The 23,285-nt window shown below is 36.4% G+C and overlaps 1 protein-coding gene and 1 non-coding gene across 5 annotated transcripts in view; one reads left to right on the top strand and one right to left on the bottom strand.

The window, feature by feature from the left end:
- LOC149803606 (bone morphogenetic protein 2-like) overlaps positions 1-23,285 on the bottom strand; it is a 53,309-nt gene that overhangs the window by 3,652 nt on the left and 26,372 nt on the right. For 3 of the 4 annotated variants that reach the window (XM_089953356.1, XM_089953358.1, XM_089953359.1), the window contains exons 2-4: positions 9,545-9,696; positions 6,633-6,792; positions 1,376-1,537 (exon numbers count right to left, since the gene is read on the bottom strand). In XM_089953356.1, coding sequence (XP_089809482.1) covers positions 1,376-1,537; positions 6,633-6,792; positions 9,545-9,696 — 474 coding nt within the window. The remainder of the gene's footprint in view (positions 1-1,375; positions 1,538-6,632; positions 6,793-9,544; positions 9,697-23,285) is intronic. The other variant, XM_089953357.1, reaches the window with a different exon arrangement.
- Positions 18,064-18,136, top strand: Trnap-cgg (transfer RNA proline (anticodon CGG)). Its single transcript has one exon. It is a non-coding gene; the product is annotated as a tRNA-Pro (tRNA).

Raw genomic sequence — 23,285 nt, 5'->3', positions numbered from 1 at the left:
GCGCGCGCGGCCGCGCAAAAGACATCCCCGCGCAGCTGAATTGTTCTCCGATCGTCACCGTAATGATCGCTCAATGTAGTGCGCATAGCTCGCACATATACCATTTGCCTAGAGGGAACGTTGCCTACAATGTGCTGAAAATGGCGTTAAACTCCACAAAATCAAACCAAACTGGATAAACTATTCTATGTTGAAAGAGTGCAATCTCATAAAAATGATTTAATCATTATCAAAAATGTGTAAATCCCTCCTAATACCTCAAAAATACAATCACAATTTGATTTTCTCTATGGAGAATTTGAGAAAGATTAAATAGAACCAATTCCATTATGGCAGCAGAGTCGGCTAATACGTGCCTAAGAGGCAAATAAATCATCGTTACCACAGGCGATGGCGTCACTCGTCTTAACACAGCCACTTTCCTTGATTAATAAAGATTTAAAACTTGTAAAGTGAAAGTCTCCAAATTACACTAATGTGCATTTTCCCCGACAGTATCATCAGCACTATCACACCAAATTGAAATTTTTCTCCGAATCATATTAGTAAAGACAACATCATACTCCCTTCTTTATCATATAGTCTGTTAATTTAATCACCACTCAGATGAACTACCGTATAAATCTCCAGCAAGAGAACATGCTGGAAGAAGCCAAATTAATATTTAAGTCTGCATTACTTTGCGAGACAACTTACACGAAACTGTATTGTCCACCTCTCGTCCTTTAATATTCTTAAGAGGCATTCAAATTTACTACCAGTAATAACGTGCATAATCACTATATGAGGATGCCTTTCTCCTCTCCCCCAACAAAAAATAAGTAAACAAAACAAGAAACATACAAAACTCAAGAATTGAAACTTACCTGCAAAGACTGATATTGGTTGCGTCTATCAAATAGTCTATTCGCGTTATATAATAACTTGCTACTTAGTTGCTTTAGGGTGTCATTTATCTTGGCAAGTAGATGCATGGAATGGAATGCAAGTCACTTTTTTAATTCTTGGGGAAAATGTTTCCAGCGAGTAACTACTTAAATAGAGCACACACAAAAAATGGATCTGCAAAGGAAACTTCTGAATTTGTTGTCAGTTAGCTTGGAAACAGTTTCTTGTTTTCCAGTTTCCTGTATTCAGCAAGTCTTAATAGACTAAATTCATACGACTTTCACGGCCTACCTCTCTTATTCCGCTGAATACATAGCGATGATTTTGGCAGAAACATGGCTAGTTGTTCGGTGCATGGGGATAACATACGAATTCTAACTGTATGAATATTTCACTCGTTAAACTGTCTTAGAAAATTCAGACCTAATGAAAAAGGAGGTAGGACCGAAACTATCCGTATTTGTGACACTGCGTCAATATGCCTTACCTTCATCATTTGGAGAGATATAACTTGGACGTCTTGGTTTTCCGTCATCTGTGTATACGACAAGAATTGGCTGCTTGCTTTCGTGATGAGTTTTCCTCTGCGCGAACCGGAGGTTGCCGTCGATATGTTGACCCCTCAAAGTCGTACTTGTAACCAAAAACCCTGGAGAGACAAAATGCCATACAAAAATCCACATATCCCAAGAAAGACTGTGTGCACTTGATTGTGAATCAGGGTTTGTAAGTGAAAATATCTCGTGATCACAGATACTAAACATTTACACCTTTTTAACTGCATGTTATAAGGGTTATTATTGCACAGGGTCAACAATATTTCAGCATGTGTAGAACTCGTCTTGCCTCCTAATTTAAATATATGTATGCTACAGCGCCTTGACCATTTGTAACATTTATCCTTAAAATTGTCTTGACCATCATGTAAACTATCAATGTCAAGAAACATACGTTCACCACCAGTGCAATCTTGTTTGGTTTGGTGCTTTACGGCAGAATAATATAAATATGATATTTGATGCTTAAAGACACACACCACTGTAGCCAACCTCGTCTGTCGGTAGGATTCCAACCAGCACTATTTCAGTCGTGAGTACAGCACGCTAACCACTGTGTACCCCGGCTTCCCATGTAATTGATGTGTGTGTGTGTGTGTGTGTGTGTGTGATTTGGATTTTAAACGTAGCTTTATCAATTTTTTCGTCATATCGCTACGATGACTGCAGTGTAACAGTTTTAAGTGATGTTTGGCACTGGGGCATCATGCCGCAGACATGTAGCATGATGTCCCACCCAGTCACATTATCCTGACACCAGGCCGACCAGTCCTAACACTAACCTCTTAATGCTGAGCGCCAAACGAGGCAGCTGTTAGTACCATTTTTGTAAGTCTTTGATATGACTCGGCTAGGGATCGAACTCACGAACTCCCGCATCCGAGGCGGACGCTCTAACCACTAGACCACCAGAGCGGTCCCAATGAGATAGATAGATAGATAGATAGATAGATAGATAGATAGATAGATAGATAGATGCATGCATGCATGCATGCATGCATACATACATACATACATATGTCTTCAGCATATTCTTTAAAAGTGACATGTATGTTACATAAATTTCAACCTCTTTCCTTTCCTCCATGAAAATTGTTAAGCTTTTCAAATATTCAACCTTTTTCTCCTCTCCATTAATATTATTAAGCTTTTCAAATATTCAACCTTTTCCTCCTCTCCATTAATATTATTAAGCTTTTCAAATATTCAACCTTTTCCTCCTCTCCACTAATCATTTTAAGCTTTTCAAATATTCAACCTTTCCTCCTCTCCACTAATCTTATTAAGCTTTTCAAATATTCAACCTTTTCCTCCTCTCCACTAATCATTTTAAGCTTTTCAAATATTCAACCTTTCCTCCTCTCCACTAATCGTATTAAGCTTTTCAAATATTCAACCTTTTCCTCATCTCCATTAATCTTATTAAGCTTTTCAAATATTCAACCTTTTCCTGCTCTCCATAATTTTTTTTAAGCTTTTCAAATATTCAACCTTTAAATACGCAATTTTGTTAGATGCTCTGCTTTCTTTAATTAACTTCCCATTAGTAGAGGAGTTAGTGACCCACCTTTTGGCTCATAGTAATTAAAAATATTAAATCTTAAAAAGCATTATGTTGAGGACTTTATAAATGTTAAATACAGCAATATATTTGTCAAAATTCAAATTCAATGTTAAAATATTGTATTTGTCTTTAAAGTATTATAGCAATTAAAGTCTACCAGGATGGAAGTCAATTTGATATAAATGGAGAATGGTAATGTTTCTTATTAGCCCCAAAGAGCTAAGTTACCAACATAGCACTGAGAATAACAGTGAGCTGTTCGTTGGAAATATGTTAAGGCTCAAAGGTTGAGATACCCTGTAACATGAATTAAGCCTAATGAAACAAAACTGTTTAGCAACTATTTATAGCATAACCTTCTGAAGACAGACACACAGACAGACATACATGCATAGATAGACAGACAGACATATAGACAGGCAGACAGACAGACACAGACATACATAGATAGACAGAGAGACATATAGGCGGTCAGATAGACAGACAGAGACAGACAAACATACAGACAGATAGATAGATAGACAGACAGACAGACTGTATAGATAGATAGATAGATATGTCTTCGGCATATTCTTTAAAAATGACATGTATGTTACATAAGTTTGTCCTGTTCCTTACTGTATGTCACGAATTCACGAATTTCATTTCCGTTCAATAAGATTTGAAGGACTTCGCAAATTTAAAGCAAATATAATATGAATCTTAATAAAGAGAAAACCCAGGTCAATGTCAATTTTTAACATTTTCGAACACACTTTTTTTCGAGTTAAAGTCAGTGACTGACTTATAATTTTGTCCTTGTAAACCGAAACAAGCTTTCTTCAATTTCACCAAACTTACGAAACTATTTTTGTCGTATGGATAATTTCTAATTTACCTTGTAATCATAACCACAGTCAGCATCCTCAGAAGTCTTCTTTATAATATTAATCATATTTATATCATAACTCCATGCTACTGACGAAAGAAGCATGCACGAAAAATGTCTGACGCGTAGCGTCATAGAAAAGCGTGCTCCAGGCTGTCCCGCAACTTGAGACATCTTGTCATAAATTATACTTTAATAGAAAATTTTCTTAAAATGTTTACTAGCTTTTTGCAATACATAAATGCCTCTATACGGGGTACCTCAATATTCATTCAGTATTTCGATGGCACTTGTTTAAATTCATAGCCGTATGGCTGCCTTTTTAATCAATCGTCACAGATGGTTGGGAGTTACAAACCGGCCCCAGGTGTTGTATTGACAGAAAGTCCGTAATAGGTGTACGGTATTATTGGCAACCCCTCGGGATCCTAGCAGAAAACCCATGCAATACCTATTCTTCCGATAAAAACCCATACTGTGTTTTTGACGTTGAGTTACTTTCCCGCCAACGTGTTTACACATAAATTGTGGCAAGCATTTATTACATGTGGTTTCTCGATACATGCCAGTCCGCGGGGCGTAATGAAAATCAAATGACATTTCCATGTTGAAAGTTAGGATGAAAGGATTGTCGAAATTCATCCCCTCCTCTCCCATTCAACTAACCGCAACACAGATATGGGTATTACTACGTCTATAGGTCCCCAAACCGCAACAATCTTGCCAATTCGTTTTAGTCAACTTCTTTTTACCACTAAATACACTTTCAACCTTGTGGACAGAATCAGTGGCTAAAAGATTTGATAATTGTATAAACATTACACATTCTCTAACTGAGATAACATCACAATTAACAATACGTGTATTGAATATTAAATCTATGTCTCCGCTCTTTATCCTTGGTTTGCTTGACCTTCATTATCCAGCACAGACTTTTTCCTGCTCTTCAATATCCATCTATATGCTGTTTTGACTTGTAACCGAGCCTCTGGGAAAGGCACGTAACACCAATTTCCTCAACATTATATAGCCAATAAGGCTACTTTTGTGTATATTTCTGTTTTACGTCCGCGTGCGGGTAGGTTTTGCTGTGATGTACCACAAAACACACACATGGTAACTTTCATGGTTGTCCGGAATTGTAATGCTAGTGAAGTATCGGTTTTGTAGATTAGTATTTAAAAAAGTTAAGATTGCAATCAGGCTAACGCTTGGCAATCGTAGACGGTGGTTCCGTCACGACGGTTGAAATAATTTTAATCTGCACATGTTGAAACGGGAAGATGGCGGGGAAAAGGGTATATCCTTTGTGTTTATTTACAAGAGCATGACGAACACATCTTACAAAATAATGCTTTAAAAGTGAAGCAGGGCCAGACCTTCTGTCGATTGTTACAAAGCATGTGCATCGCGAGCGCCCGATGCAAACTGCAATGCTACTATGTCAAGTGTGGGGATGTCTAAGTTTAATAGGACAATAATGATTCAGAAAGAGTGTATTATTTCTTGATTCATGCAGGAAATCAACTAAGGTCAATGGTGACAACCGCGTGGAGGTGAGTCTCGATTTACCGGCGGCAACGACGTCGAGAAAATTTGGGTCATTTCTAAAATTTCACATACAAAATATTAGAGAAACATCAAACGCATTTCACATTTTAAAGACCCAAATGCATTTGGAACTATGTTATCCTGACAAAATAGGACCAGACCCAAATAATTGTAGGAGGGAATTGCTAGATGAGAATTGGCCTAATTTACTTATTTATTAGTCACAAAATAGGTTTTGCAGCTGGCCAGGAAAGTACGATTGAGAAGGAAATAGTTAATGCAACAAGAGCAGCATTATTTTACATACTTCCAAACTCTCTTTTATGAGTACAAGGTAAGTGACCCTCTCTGATTTAACCAGAGAAAAATGCTTTGATAATCCCAATGAATAGTTAGACTTCACACAATAGTACAGCAACGCAGGCAAATTCAAACAAGTACCACGTTTGCAAGTGTACAAATCAAAAGGCCATGTCCAACATTTGTACAGTTTTATTGTACCCAGTTTTTAAGTTATAAAGAATGGGTTTATTCGTAACAGCCAGTCAGGAACTGGTGGACAAGCTTGGAAATTTTCACTCACCTTGAAAATACTCTAACTAATGTGAGTGAGATACATTCTTCAATGCTACCAGCAATATTTTTATTGTGTTAAATATCTTGTATGGTTCTTTTTACCTTACTTGCTGGTACATTTTAAAATTTGGCTGGACATAAAACAAAACTAAAAACAGGCACTGCCTAATGGGTTTAAAGTGTTTTTAAAAACCATCCAATTACCCATTTTTAAATTCCTTCTTACTTGATAGCATGATGCGCTTTTACCTGCTTTTTTATACCTTTTATGAGATTCTCCTCTCATTATCTCTTATTATTGCTTCTCTTGTTTTTATATCAGATGTTTGCTAATGTAACTGGAATGATGAAATGGGATGCTAATTAAAGTACAAAAAATAGCAACCTCGCCATGGAACTTTGCTAGGTGTGATATATAATATAAAATATTTTAATAAGTGGGAATATTCTGATTTGCAATTTTAAAGACGGGTATACCTTGTATTAAGGACCGAATGATGAGTTTCGAAGATAAGATGATGTAAAACATATTACTGTCGTTTACAGATGCAGTATCCAAGGACATGGCATGCTCTAAGAACACCCTTATATTAAACACCTTCAGATAACTTTAACAGATCCTACTTACCATGATTCTCTGCTGTTCCGTTCAACCATTTCTTCACAGCTTCTGTTACGCGGAAAACTATCCAACCATGCATGTGTACCGTAACTAATTTCTTGTCCAACAGATGGACACTTTGTGGGGAGTGCATATTTTCAGCATCCAAGACCTGGTAAACTCTAATCTGAAAAATACATTTAAAGATTTCTTTATTTGACAAACTGTTTCTAGAAAACAAGAAACCGGTAGACTGGTATCTAAAGAATAATATATAATTTCCACTATGTTGATACTTTGTTGTATACATCTTTATAATGCTTTACCAGTTCACTAGTTTGCATAGATCAGAATTACAACTAGATACATGTAGAGTCTTGCAATAGGTATAAAGTTAAATATTAAAGTAACACAAATCACTTAAATTTCTACTAAATTTGCGTACCGTTGCCCCTTTAGACAAGAAAATAATATACAAAACAAGAAATACATCATGCTGGTAATTCGAGTATAGAAAATTATATTTATCGGCGGCGTTATCCCAGCATGCCATTCATTAAATACTTGAGCACCTATAATCCCACACAATGCATAGTCAAACCATACACTGCATATTCATAATGTATATCGTCCCTTCAAGTCGTACACTGCATGGACAGAGTATAGTCCCACCAAGCAATACACTGCATGGTCAGAGTATTTATAGTCCCACCAAGCAATGCACTGCATAGTCAGAGTATTTATAGTCCCACCCAGTCATTCACTGCATGGTCAGGGTATGTATAGTCCCACCAAGCAATACACTGCATGATCAGAGTATTTTAGTCCCACCAAGTCATACACTGCATGATCAGAGTATGTATAGTCCCACCAAGCAATACACTGCATGGTCAGCGTATTTACAGTCCCACCAAGCAATACACTGCATAGTCAGAATATTTATAGTCCAACCAAGTCATACACTGCATGGTCAGAGTATTTATAGTCCCACCAAGCAATACACTGCATGATCAGAGTATTTATAGTCCCACCAAACAATACACTGCATGGTCAGCGTATTTATAATCCTACCAAGCAATGCACTGCATGATCAGAGTATGTTTAGTCCCACCAAGCAATACACTGCATGGTCAAATAATTTATAGTCCCACCATGCAATACACTGCATGGTCAGCGTATTTAAAGTCCAACTAAGTCATACACTGCATGGTCAGAGTATTTATAGTCCCACCAAGGAATACATTGCATGGTCAGAGTATGTATAGTCCCACCAAGCAATACACTGCATAGTCAGAGTATTCATAGTCCAACCAAGCCATACACTGCACGGTCAGAGTAGTTTTAGTCCCACCAAGTCATACACTGCATGATCAGAGTATTTTTAGTCCCACCAAGTCATACACTGCATGATCAGAGTATTTATAGTCCCACCAAACAATACACTGCATGGTCAGAGTATTTATAGTCCCACCAAACAATACACTGCATGGTCAGCATATTTATAATCCTACCAAGCAATGCACTGCATGATCAGAGTATGTTTAGTCCCACCAAGCAATACACTGCATGGTCAAATAATTTATAGTCCCACCATGCAATACACTGCATGGTCAGCGTATTTAAAGTCCAACTAAGTCATACACTGCATGGTCAGAGTATTTATAGTCCCACCAAGGAATACATTGCATGGTCAGAGTATGTATAGTCCCACCAAGCAATACACTGCATAGTCAGAGTATTCATAGTCCAACCAAGCCATACACTGCACGGTCAGAGTAGTTTTAGTCCCACCAAGTCATACACTGCATGATCAGAGTATTTTTAGTCCCACCAAGTCATACACTGCATGATCAGAGTATTTATAGTCCCACCAAACAATACACTGCATGGTCAGAGTATTTATAGTCCCACCAAGCAATACACTGCATAGTCAGAGTATTTATAGTTCAACCAAGTCATACACTGCATGGTCAGAGTATGTGTAGTCCCACTAAGCAATACACTGCATGATCAGAGTATTTATAGTCCCACCAAGCAATACACTGCATGGTCAGCGTATTTATAGTACTACCAAGCAATGCACTGCATGATCAGAGTATGTTTAGTCCCACCAAGCAATACACTGCATGATCAGATTATTTATAGTCCCACCAAGCAATACACTGCATGGCCAGCGTATGTATAGTCCAACTAAGTCATACACACTGCATGGTCAGAGTATTTATAGTCCCACCAAGGAATACATTGCATGGTCAGAGTATGTATAGTCCCACCAAGCAATACACTGCATGGTTAGCGTATTTATGTCCCACCAAGCAATACACTGCATAGTCAGAATATTTATAGTCCAACTAAGTCATACACTGCATGGTCAGAGTATTTATAGTCCCAACAAGCAATACACTGCATGGTCAGAGTATTCATAGTCCCACCAAGCAATACACTACATGGTCAGCGTATTTATAGTCCCACCAAGCAATACACTGCATGGTCAGAGCAACTGTGATCCCACTAAGTCATGCAATGGAGTTAGAGCAGTTGTGTTCCCACCACGCCAGACACTGTAGGATCAGATACAATACACACAAAAAGCTCTGACGGAAAAGTAATTTGTGATTATTCAAGGTTGATTGAAGGAGTGAGGGTGGGAGGAAGGGGAACTTTTTGTATGTAGAATAATAAAGGAGGGTTGTAGGCAATATCCAACTGGCGCTTGTCCTGCAATTTGCCTGCAAAAATGACATTATCTTCTAGAAGACTGGCTTTCTGTCAGTAATTAACTGCAATTTGTACAGCGTAGTCTTTTGACCAAATCTAAGTTTGTTGAACTGTTGTTTCTGTAAAAGTAAGCAGCATAAACCAGAGATTACTGACATAAAATGTTTCTGGCCCTTGCCACATATGCAACTTTATAAAAAAAAATAATGACCAAAATGTACCTCTATTACATGTGTTGGCCGTGTTAGTGGATCAGCAGGCGTGTCTCCAGGCAGCGCGTGCATCCTGTAAACATGGAATTCGGCCTCCAAGATTTTTTCATCCACGCCAAGATAAGATACATTGTAATAGAAATGCAGCTGTTGTGCCCAATCTGAGAAAGAAAAAATGTTTAAACGGCAGGTTATGGAAATGGTCAGATAAACCGCTGCTGGCTATTTAATCAAGAAAGGTTAGATTTGTATATTCATTTTGGAATGAACAAACTCATTAATTTTGCAAGAGTCGCCATTTAGCACATGAAATATAAAACCAAAATTAAACCTTGAAGGTTTCAGGTCAAAAGCAACTATTCTATCAATACAGAGACCGATCTTTGGACATGTCTTCTGTTTCAATTTTGTTTTGTTTTAAACATGCAATAGAAATACAAATAAAAATTATACCGATAAAGACTACCATGATATGGGTTTGAAATAAACACGAAAAATCCATAAAAGAAACGAGTCCTGCTTATTCTCCCTGGATGCATACACCCACTTAGCTTTAGAAAACCATGTCTCCGCCATCAGTATTTTAAAGTCTTATGTACGCTTTTGGTATAATAATATTTAGTTTTGTCATTTAAATTAATAGAATTAAGGCATAATAATAAACATTACGCCAGCTTAAATCATCGTTTATTCCGCATATTCTTTTCGATATTTTATAATATTAAGGCTTCACTTATGGCATGTATACTTGCTTTCCAAATTAATGCTTCATAAAATCGAGGTTTGTTTCGCAACATTATTCTAATTGCATTTTTTCAATCTGTTTAACATCAGATCTCCGCTGTCCTACGTGAAGATCTGACGACGACAGCTTAGGGGTTATGTTCTGGTGACCTTTGAACTGGCCAAAGGAAATGCAGCTTTAAAAAACATGAAAGTGAATCAAATCGTTCTTTGCACATTCGTGCTCACACTGATCAGTCTTCAGTGGAGATCTGATTTTAATCAGATTGCTATTTTTTGTAAGCTAATATAATCTTTGTATGAGCAAAGTTCATGAAAATCAATCCTTTTGTTAAATTAAAACTATTTTATTTGTACTAATTTTAAATGCACGTCAACGTTACACTCAATTAAGTTATGTAAACAAAACAGCAGTATTTGGCGGTCATATTTTCAAAATAATGTCATTTTCACAAGCATACGAATGAGATATTTAAATGTCGTTCCAAAGCAAATACTTACTTCAATGACTGAGAGAGACTTTTCGAAAAATATTTATAACCAACGTCACATATCAATGAGACATTTGTTAACTCCAGTCATTGGGCAACATCGTATTGTAATGACTAAAAGAGATTTGTATCCAATTTTAAAACTCTTTACTTTTCAGTCTATTTACTAAATCAAGAATGAATTGCGAAGCTAAATTCGGTAAAAAGATTTTGAGGTTTTAATTAGAAATTAACAATTCTTTTCTTTCGACAAACTGCAAAAGCACCATTTTTTCAGCCCACAAGTGCTCGTTGTAATCAAAATCTAGTTTACGAGCATCTCCTCTTGTTTAATAACAACCGTTACATGAACAAAATGTTAATCCTTGAAAGATTTTTCACTACCAATCACTGTGGTCAGCTGTATTAAACTTTGAGACACCTGTGGACTCTTTTGTATCCTGATAAGTACATTAAGACTGTAACATGGACGTTATTCTATGAACGTCCAGGTGTGTATAATGAAAACTGCATTGGAAGAGTCTGTAAGGGAAGAAAAGAGAGCTCTTCATATAGCTGAATGAGATTTAATTCCTACTTGAGACGTAGAAGTGGCGGTATTAAATGATTTTATTTGACAATATTGGTAAAAAAGGAAGATTAGCCTTGAGCATAGAATGCAATGCAAAATAAGTAGATAACATTCAACTTTTGGTATGGCTATCGGTATCTCGTGGTGCAAATCGAAAACTTTACCTTCAGACAGGTGTTCGACAATGATATGCAGAATTATTGTGAAAGGTAACTGATAGCATCGCTATTATTAAAATAGTATGATAGTATTAAAATTAGATAAAGATATATCTAACGTATCCAAAGTCGTATCTATCATTGCACTGCTATATTTGGGATTTATATAGATATATATGGTGGGTGGGGGTGAATTTACGAATTTACATAATTGCTGTTTATGTTTTCGGTGTAGATTTTAGCTTTGCATCCTGCAAGCAAACTACGAACAACAATAATATTAATTAGTTGAGTAAATAAACGTTTTCATTATTTAAAACGGTAAAATGCATGAAATCCTATATGATGCGAAATGATTATCTCTCTGCGTTTACAAACTAACTGTTGTATTGCCTACCCCTTCATAAATTTATTACAACATAAATAAACTACGCGAATCGGGACGTGTGATATCTGACAGTACCAAGGTGACCCTAGCAGATACATAATTTATGGCACTTAGGTTGCAATATGGCCAATACAATCTAATTATGGATCTGTGACCATCCAGATAACATTCAATCATGTATACTTAACAAGTGAACAGAATAGACTCTTGATCGCAGGTAATTAAATTTGTACCTGGAGCACGCGGTCAGCACGTTATAATTAGTACTTCTTTGCTATGTTATTGCCCATTTACAAAATTTATTATGAATTGAAACACGAAGTGTTTTATATCGAGACATATAGCTAGACATATGTACTCAAACGTAAACAGAAAGCCACTGTTTTAGTCGCCAATAGCTGTTACATTTTATCTCTGAAAAAACAAATCAACGTTGTGTCCTGTCATCGAACACTTGAACCTGATTCAAAGTGTGGTTCGTAAATCAGTTCACGACGAAAATACACTCTGGACAGAAAGGTTGTGATTCTCTTTTCATTCTTTTTACAGAATAACAAATTATATATATATATATATATATATATATATATATATATATATATATATATATATATATATATATATATATATATATATATACTCTACAAACAAGAATTGTTGAGAAAAACATTTCAGCCTATATAAAATTTACTAAAATCCAAATTATTAGAATCTTTTCTGATTACTCGTCAAGAAATTATTAATGGAATTTCCAGCCATTTCTATGATATCTAGTATAACCAACTAGCATGTAACTACTTAACAACATAAACTCATTCTCCTTAGCCTATACTTCATTTACATTAATTATTTTCACAATTTTAAAGGATTGTGAAATATGTATATAAAAAATTGAAAACCATTTTATTAATGTTTCTGTATATCTATATTACAATCATATTATTATTATTTTGACTGCATATAAACAAATCCCCAGTTTTCGTTCATTATTTTGCATACTGTTTTTATCCACTTATAGGTTTATCTTGTATAGCGGATGCTAATCAAGTTTCATTTAAGATACAAAGAGCACGAGAGGTTTATTCAGTCTTAGGCATTTTGAAAAAAGAAAATCAATTCTGAAGCTTATTTATCGATGAGGCCGAATACATTAATTTGTTTCATTGTGGGTCGATATACCGTGCAATAAATGCCACTTTCACCGAGAGACGATTTGACCTTTTTTAAACACTAGAAAAGTAAAGACTTTAAAACTTTCCCCAAATTATATATGTACGAACCAGTTTCTTCAAAAACCGCGCTGATATACACATGACTGGCTACAACGCTGCCATTGAACCATATCTTCCAGTATCAGACCTAACTTTTATATGAAGTAAAGGAAATGTGTGTGTGTGGGGGGGGGGGGTATGATTTTTAACATAGCTTTAACAATTTTTCAGTCATATCGCTACGATGTCTGCAGTGTGGCAGTTTATAGGGATGTCTAGCACTGGGGCATCATGCCGCAGACATGTAGCACGATGTCCCACCCAGTCACATTATCCTGACACCAGGCCGACCAGTCCTAACACTAACCTCTTAATGCTGAGCGCCTAGCAAGGCAACTGGTAGTACCGTTTATGTAAGTCTTTGGTATGACTCAGCATCAGCAGGGAATCGAACCCACGACGTCCCGCTTCCGAGGCGGACGCTCTAACCACTAGGCCACCGGAGCGGTCAGTAAAGGAAATAGCCATATCGCTAAGTTATCTCTTTGTTCATTTGCTGAATCAATTATAACCTATCGCATACCGATACAGTTCCATCATAAATATATGCCAGATCTTCTTTACAATGTCTTACGTAGGACATCTACTTTTTTCAATCACTACCAAATAAAAAGATAAGTTCCATTTGCAACTGCAGTGATCTACATAGATGACAAGAGATTCTGGTTTCCAGTGAAAGGATTTTCAAAAGTTAACACTGCATTTTCAAAACGTATCTACAAATGATATGGGAGATTCGCACGGACACTATATGATACATATTGTTATATTTATATCTTTAATTTTAAAGAAACTGTAACAACCTTTGTTTGAAAATTTATATCCACGAACTTTGCAGATACATATTACTTGGCATAAAGGACCTTCAGAAGAAAAAATTCTAAATAAATAATTTATAATTAAAACTATTTAAACTTCCACTAACATGGCGAATAGTGACGGCTATGGTCAAATCCATATACACCAATGTGCAGGATTATTTTTACTCGCATGAGAAAGTATATATGACTTAAATAGTATAAATCAGGGAAATCTAAAGTACATGTGACTTTAATATTATACATCATGGAAAGCTAAAATATCCGTGACTATAATATTATACTTCAAGGAAAGTTAAGCATCCGTGACTTTAATATTAGACTTCAGGAAAAGCTAAAATATCTGCGACTTTAGTATTATACATCATGGAAAGCTAAAATATCCGTGACTATAATATTATACCTTATGGAAAGCTAAAGTATCCGTGACTTTAATATTATACTTCAGGGAAAGCTAAAATATCCGTGACTTTAATAGTATACCTTGCACGGGAAAAGCTAAAGTATATGTGACTTTAATATTATACTTAATGAAGTATTTATAACTTTAAAAGTTAGGACAAACATACGAATCTATAACTGTAATAGTATACCACAAGGTCAAACGAAAGAATCAATAACTTCAAAAGTTTATATGGAAGAAATATTTTATCTCAACGAAAGCTAAAGTATCCGTGACTATAATATTATACCTCATGGAAAGCTAAAGTATCCGTGACTTTAATATTATACCTCATGGAAAGCTAAAGTATCCGTGACTTTAATATTATACCTCGGGGAAAGCTAAAATATCCGTGACTTTAATATTATACCTCGCACGGGAAAGCTAAAGTATATGTGACTCAAAAAGTATATCTCAAGGAAAGCTAAAGTATCCGTGACTTTAATATTATACTTCAGGGAAAGCTAAAATATCCGTGACTTTAAGAAGTATCCGTGACTTTAATATTATACCTCCTGGAAAGCTAAAGTATTTGTGACTTTAATATTATACTTAATGAAGTATTTATAACTTTAAAAGTTAGGACAAACATACGAATCTATAACTGTAGTAGTATACCACAAGGTCAAACGAAAGAATCAATAACTTCAAAAGTTTATATGGAAGACAAACTGAAGAATCGTTAGTTTTAAGTTAGTATATCCCAAAGGCAAGATAAAGGATCTGTAACTTCAGTAGAATACATCAAGGACTAACCGAATGATATGTAGTTTTAAAAGAATACGTCAAGAGCAAGTTAAAGTATACGATTTTGGACAGAATACCTCAAGATCGAACTAAAGGATCTGTCTGTTGAACAATGTATATCAAGGACAAGCTAAAATATTGGTAACGTTAACAGTATATGTCAAGGTCACGCTGAAAAATTACGTCTCAAGGAAAATCTAAACTGAATTTGTCTTAAATATTGTACTTCAAGGACAAGCTAAAGTATTTGTAACTCTACTAGTATACTTAAATGAAAAGATAACGTATCTCTAATTGGAATATTATACCTGAAAAATAAGCTAAAGTATCCGTAACTTCAATAGTACCCATCAAGGTCAATCTAAAGTATATATATATCTTCGATAAATCTTCAATGACACACTAGAGTACTATAACTTTAATAGTATATCTCAGTGACTAAATAAGGTATCTGTAACTAAAGTATATTTCAAGGACAAGTTAAAGTAGCCGTAATTTTAATAGCACATATCAAGGTCACCTTAAGTTTTTGTTGTATTTGTCGTCAAAGATTTCATACAGATGAAACAGAAGATTATAATAATAATGAGGACTTTGTATAGCGCCTAATCTTTAGAAGCTCGAAGCGCTTTACAACATTAGACAACACCTATAAGATAAAAAACATATGATGATATGATTACAAAAAACAAACACCATGAAATTAGAAAACATTAAAAAAAACATGCTGAGAATATTTAAGGTAGGAAACATTATTAGGTCTTTAAGTTTGTTCTTGCAGTCGAAATAAGTGAGTTTTGAGAGCTCTCTTGAATGTGATCACTGTGTCTTTGGGTCTAAGTTCAGTGGGCAATTCATTCGACGTTGCTGGGCCCTGGTATGCAAAAGAACGCTGTCCATATGACTTTGTTTTCATAGTGGGAATAATGAGTATACGATTGTCAGAAGAGGAGAGTAAGTATCTTGCTGGTGTGTACACATGGGTGAGGTCGGATAGGTATGTTGGACTAGAGTCCGATAGTGAAACGTAGCACAGAGAACAAATGTATGTATTTATTTGATTTATTTATATTTATATTATATTGTATATTATATTTATAAGATGTATTTATGACGGCCTCGTGAAAATCACTCCGCTCTGCGAATGTCGTTATAAAGAAAAACTTTATTTGCTAAAAACACACAAATAGTAAGTATTACATGCCTTCAATTATGCGGGGGCCCCGAGTGGCCGAGTGGTCTAAAGCGCTCTCCGTTACGGATCACTGCCATCTCACCTCTGTCTGCGTGGGTTCGAGTGTCGGATTCGGCCAATGTAGGTATGTGAGAAAGCTTGCCAGTAGCTTCTCGTGCGTCGGTGGTTCTTTCTGGGGTTTTCCCCGGGTTCTTCCTCCACCATTAATACTGGCCGCCATGTATAGCCTATTGTGTGCTGCAACTTTCAATTATATTTGATTGTGGCGGGATTTAAAGAAGGACATTCTGAAACTGTTATTTTTCCCAGATCTGTGCAATGCAGAAGATCTGCAAAAAAAACGGAAATCAGACAAACCTAAAGGAAGATGAAAGAAGATAATAAGTTGTCAGGTCTATTTTTAGTTTTCTACCACAAGGAGTTGTTATGATGGACATATGAGGTTACTTACTTACGGACTTTTAACCACATTAATAAAGGTACATTTTTTGTTAAAAGGGTCCTCTGACCAATAAGACTGCGACACACTTAACGAGTCTCGGATAGCGGGCCTTCTGTCCTAATCGACATCGGTATACATGTCTGACATCCTTGCAGACGGGTTGGATGAATTTACCACCTGCTCAAAGTCAATAATAGCTGATCAGTCTATTGTGCTGTCTGATATGTGATAGGCTTGAAGCTTCTTGGCTAATGTGGGAACAGAGACTTGAGATAGATCGACTGCAGCTTCCATACGTGGAGATAATTGAGTTTTGTCCTGCATCACACGTGTTGAAGTAGTTTAGAGCAATTTGTCACTGGCGCTACCCCTACATTAACCTACACTGGCGCTACCCCTACATTACCCGACACAAAGTTACTAGCCACCAGGATGGGTGTGCTACAAAAAGTGGTGGAAGTCCTTAATTCTGAATATGACCACCAACTGGGAAATCGACCCAGCAGTATAGCAAATAAAATTCATGTTACGTGTCTATTGTATTTTAATTTGAGAAGGAGCCATTTGGAAAGGATCTAATGACAAATTAAAGTTATTCAAATCGCTTAAATGGTATAACAATTATTTATACTTCAACACCTGTCGATTATCAAAGGTGCGATTTTTTTAATCGTAGAGAAATGTACACAAAAGTCTAACAAATTGAATACAAATACATAATCGGTTTTAAAAAAAGCACCTTAATGGGGATAAACATTGCTCTAATTATACCTTGCATGACAAATACGAGCACTAAATTATGAACCTTTACACATTTGTCAGTAAGGCCGTAATTGAAATAAGCGATTTATCTTTCTCAACCAAGATAAAGAGGTTTATGGGCTTTCCAAAACGAATCCGTGATTTTTTATTAATTGGAAAACATACTTATTAGTCACAAATATTACTCAATATCGGTTATTGCAAATCATTCCACACTTATTATCACATAATCTGACAGATTACAAACAAAGACCAGATGATGTATATGTCACATATAAATTCCGACAAGAAGGTCCTCTTTTGAAATAAAAAAGTACAGTGCTAACTTTTACAGTTTAAAAAAAAAACACATCTCATACTGACCGAACTAAAATCATTATAACGACATCGTATCTACGAAGTCCCATAAAAGTACCGATGTTGTACACCTTTGACCAGAAAGAGTTAGTTAACGCTGGTAACTTGACCAATGTTTGACAGATATCCTATATTTCCTACCGCTCCGGTGGCTTAGTGGTTAGAGCGTCCGCCTCGGATGCGGGAGGTCGTGGGTTCGATTCCCGGCCGAGTCATACCAAAGACTTACAAAAACGGTACTAACAACTGCCTCGCTTGGCGCTCAGCTTTAAGAGGTTAGTGTTAGGACTGGTCGGCCCGGTGTCAGGATAATGTGACTGGGTGGGACATCATGCTACATGTCTGCGGCATGATGCCCCAGTGCTAGACATCACTATAAACTGCCACATTGGAGACATCGTAGCGATATGACTGAAAAATTGTTAAAGCTACGTTAAAATCTAAATCACACACACACACCTATATTTCCTCACGATAGAGATGGGCATTGCATACTGAACTGCAAATGCATTAGCCAGGTCCCAGTCAGGTCCATGAGCATGAATGTAAACGGTATCAATAGTAGTTGCATACTATGGAGTGCCTATAAAAAACATTTGAATCAAGGTCACCATGACTGGTTTCTCCTAATGTAATTATTATGCAAAGACAGTTTAACAAGTTGTAGGCAAATGGCCGCACACTCTATACTTAATTATAAATTTATGTTTATAAATATGAATGCATATTGCGTATCAGACTGAAATATGGGTTCTGATAGGCTTGAATGGGCATAAATAGTAAGTTCTGATACGGCTTGAATGACACGAATAGTACGTTCTGATACGACTTGACTGGGTACATATATTATATCACAAATGTCTAAGTTACTTTGTATTACAGAGATTGGCATCTCAGTCAAGACTCCACTAAAGAGCACTGGACAATCGTTCACATAATATTAACATTTTATGAACATACATTTTACATGTGGAACGTCCTGCGGTACAGAAGTATATTCATCAACTTCCAGGTGCTTGTGAGATATATTTTCTGAAAGGCACGGTGGAAGAAAACAGCAAATATCTGTCGACCACATCTTTACGTTTCTCCTTTCATTGTGCACATTTTCTTCGTCAGAAATGACGGAACCGTCGTCAGAGCCCACAACTGTTTTGAATATCAATAGTACTGGTCACATTTAAAAACAAATGATTTGAAAACGTCAACCTTAGTGAAAAGGTCAACGACTACAGTTTGCTCAGAATATTGTAAAATTACAAATGTGCAGAAAAATGGGACAAAATGGAAACCATGCCTGATTATATTTCTATCCTCACCATTTTCACGAATATCATTGAATATCCACAAAACGTTCCAATTATCGGTGCCTATGGTGGCGGAGTGATCTAAGGCGCATGTCTTTGTCGATCACTCACATCTTACCTCTGTTAGCGGGGTTCGAATCTCGACTCTGTCAGCGTGGGTGTGTGAGTTAACTTGCCACATGGGTCGATTGTTCTTGCTGTGGTCTTCCTCCACCAAATATACATGCCGCCATGTATTGCGTTAAACCCACAAAACCATTCAAGTTATAATTTAAAGAATGTACCACAAGGGCCCTGCATATGGAACATAAAAGAACAATATGGACATTATAGATTATTTCCCATCCTGATCGTTGAATGTCAACCATCTTGATTTCTTATGTTCAGAATTAGGGTTTTCTTTATATTAAAGAAGAAAAATCAAATTTTAAGATAAACCTGAAATTGTATCGCGTACGTATCTGATAAAAACAGATATGTAGTTGCATTTATTTTTCTAACCTGATTTGGGCGAACTGTTACGCGAGAATGCCTTTTCCTCCACATATTCTAGGTAGCTGATAAATACTGGTTTTAACGATGGCTGCCGCCCTTGTATTTCAGTACAAAGAGATGTCCCAGTACTTGTGATTTACCTTGGAATATTATTGAACCCTGTATCAGGCATGAAGATGTTGAGCAAAATCAGGTCAACCACCAGAATGTTGAACAAAATTCCTGCATCAGGTCAGGCATCAAGATGTTGAGCAAACGCCCTGTATCAGGTTATGCGCCGATATGTTGACCACAAACCTTGTATCAAGTCAGCCTCTGAAATGTTGACCCAAACCCTGTATCAGGTTAGGCACCAAGACGTTGAACATAAGATCTGTATTAGGTCAGGCACCAAGATGTTCAGCATAAGCTCTTGTTGACATACCAGAGAGTACAGATCAATTTCAGTGACCTATGACCGTACAAATGTATTTGACAGGAATTTTTTCCTTCTGTTTACGATTGAAGATGAGACGTGTTCGCTTTTATTTCTTTAAACAATAATGAGGTTTTAAAGACATAAATGTTTATATACGTATCGATTTTCTTCTGAACATCGTTTTAATTGCACCTACTTCACCTTGACAATGTCGCAAACCGCTCTCGGCGAGTCTGGTAACAGTGAGTGTACGCTGTTCAAGAAAGATGTACAGTTGTTGTTACGTTTACATCAAACGTCGATAAATAATATCGTCAGGGGTACCCGATGTGACACTGTGATGCTAATGATGTGTAAAACGATTCCGAGAAAGACTAAACCTGACTGACCTTAGAAGTACAGATAGACGAAAGAATGGGAAAGACCGTAGACTGACAAGACCGTTGTTGGCAACATTATCATGCTTTATTGTGTGTGACGACTCCACAATTTTATTCACCTTCACAATGATTACAATGAAATTCTTAGATAACGATGACATAAAATTTAACACACGCACACACACATGCACGTACGCATTGTCGTTTGATGGTATGTGAATAAGATATAATGCTTGATTTTCAAACGTAAAGTTATCTCCGATGATCAGTGTAAAGTATTCATAAAACAGTAAATCCATAAAGAGTCTCTTGCTAATTGTTTTATGGCATAACTTCATCTATAAAATGATTTTTTAAAAATAGAACAATTTACGGATTCAAAATGTTTTCTCTCGTGCATGGTACAGTGGTAACTGTTAAGATGAAGCGGTTCATAAATATATTAAAAAAAAAAAACGTTACGGAAAACGGTAGTTGGAATGCTTTATCTTCTCAATGTGTATGCTGGAAATGTCACCAGAGGGATTCCCATTGCGATATATGTCGTATGATCACGCTTTATTATAAAGAACAAAAAAATAAAAAAAACGATACAAAATTAAATATCAGAGCAGCCCATAACTTCACCTGTTTCATGTTGGAATGCACAAGTGCAACCCTGTAAAATCCCAACTATTTTAGATCTGTAACTAGATATTGTAAGAGAAATTACCATCTTAGCGTGTACATCTCCACTCACAAATCCACTGAAAAATCGTGAAACAATAAAACCGATTTGGAATTTTCACTCTGATATAACCATTTTTGTCCGTGACGTCTTGTAAGTTAAAGATGTGACAAGTATGTCGACATATACTCGACTGCGTTTGATGGAGCCATAAAAGAACTGTCTACATTAAAATAAATTGCCACCAATGAATTAAACGATCATTAGTGTATCTCCTCCGAAACCAACCGGTACATCCGTGTTGCCACCGTGAAAGACGATACGTTCCATTTTTTATACGACTTCTCACTTATTAATGCTAATGACATTACGGTGTTTGTAGTACAGTATGTAAGACACCAGTTACATAGAGACGCAGCTGAAAGTGGGTGCTGCTACATAGCTTAATGGTTACCCAAAATGATTTTAGATCTGAGATCAAAGCTAAGATGTTACCGTCAACTCGATTGACGTGGATCTGGACCAATTGAATCAGCATGAACTCGCTGCTCTAGGTCAAACCTGCTTGCGATCGTGGTGATTAGAACCGCCAGTTGATAGGGTACACTGATTGTAAGATTTAATTGCCTGAGACTGTGATAGATGAGACCTGCCAGTTTCATAATGTATGTCTCCTTTAAGTCAATGGGAAAAACCATCCGATCACTATCTTTTATCCTTATTAAATATTGTATAAACATCCGCCGGCTAACAGCGTATTCACTGTGATAATGGAATCATGCTGAAATATTAAGGCGTACTTCAAGCTTGGCACCATGACTTGCATTAAAAATGTAGTTCATCGTTGGTACTTTGTATACATATTACTGATACACTTCGTTCAAGGACATAAACATACATACGCATACACGCACGCACTCAAACACACACACACAAGCGCACATACAGAATAGGAGGACACCGTTATGGATATTTAGAGTAAGGCTTGATCCTGAAAGGAAGATGTTACACGATATTCCATGCTTACTCTAACTTTCGTTCAAATAATAAAACTCCTAGGTTGGTCACAAGCTATCATACCTGTGCCGAAGTTCCTGTTCCTTTGGCTCTAAAAGGCAATCGGTTAGAACACTCGAAGCGTTCTTCATAATCTCCATAATTTGGTCGTATTTGAAGAATCAGATGAAATGATTACACGACGTTCTATTTAAATTGTTTTGGCATGAGTCGATCTATCTCACACGTCTTTGGGCTTGTCGGTTTGATTTTAACCCTAGCGCCTCACGGTAATCACGTTTCCCTCCCCCAATGTGAACCAAAAATCAAGTTTTGCTGAAGAGGAGGAACAAATCGTCAAATCTTTTGTCAGTCAGGTTACGTTCTGCTTAATTAGGTCCCTGGAACTGACAGATAAATATTTAAGTAAATTTTTTCGACAGGAACAAATGTCGAAAAATTACCTCTGAAATTATAAAACCGAAATGTAAAAATAATAAATTAGATCGAACGGTCTTGCTACTTTTAAGAACCAAATCGGAGCACTTCCTCTGATCATAAGATTAGTGCTTTGTTACTCAGCTGATTTGTTTCTATGATGACATATTTCAGTTTAGAACGCAGATGGGTTGTGTTCCCATCATGTTTGCAAGAATAAATCATTTGGCTTGGAAAGTTCATTAAAGTAGCCCGTGGTCTTTGTTGTCTTAAAGGTAACGCGTATAGCTAATCAAAGTATTCATTACAAAAGTGAATGATGAAAAGTAACTTTTTGGTCTCAGTTTGTTGGATTCTAAACTCTTTCATCAATGTGTGATGAGCATTTACACTATTTTTGACCGGGTCAGTAGAGCTGCGTTCTTTATGATCATCAAACTTGCAAATGAACTGATGACATGGTATTTGAATAATGAATCGAGTAAAACTAAAGATTAGATCAAGTCACGTATATCAAAACCACATGCGCATTTTGATCCATATTTAGATAAAATTCTAGACTATCGCCAACTTTCCACCAAAAAGATTAAAATAAGGAAGACCAGTAGCACTAAAGAGTCAGTAACCGTGCCTGACCTATACAAAAAACTCTCCCTCGCATAT

The sequence above is a fragment of the Sinohyriopsis cumingii genome, chromosome 3, assembly GCF_028554795.1.
Source record: "Sinohyriopsis cumingii isolate HCF-2022 chromosome 3, ASM2855479v2, whole genome shotgun sequence".
In the NCBI taxonomy this organism is placed as follows: Eukaryota; Metazoa; Mollusca; class Bivalvia; order Unionida; family Unionidae; genus Sinohyriopsis; species Sinohyriopsis cumingii.
The sequence above is the reverse complement of the archived record's forward strand: the minus strand, read 5'-3'. Positions and strand labels throughout refer to the sequence as shown.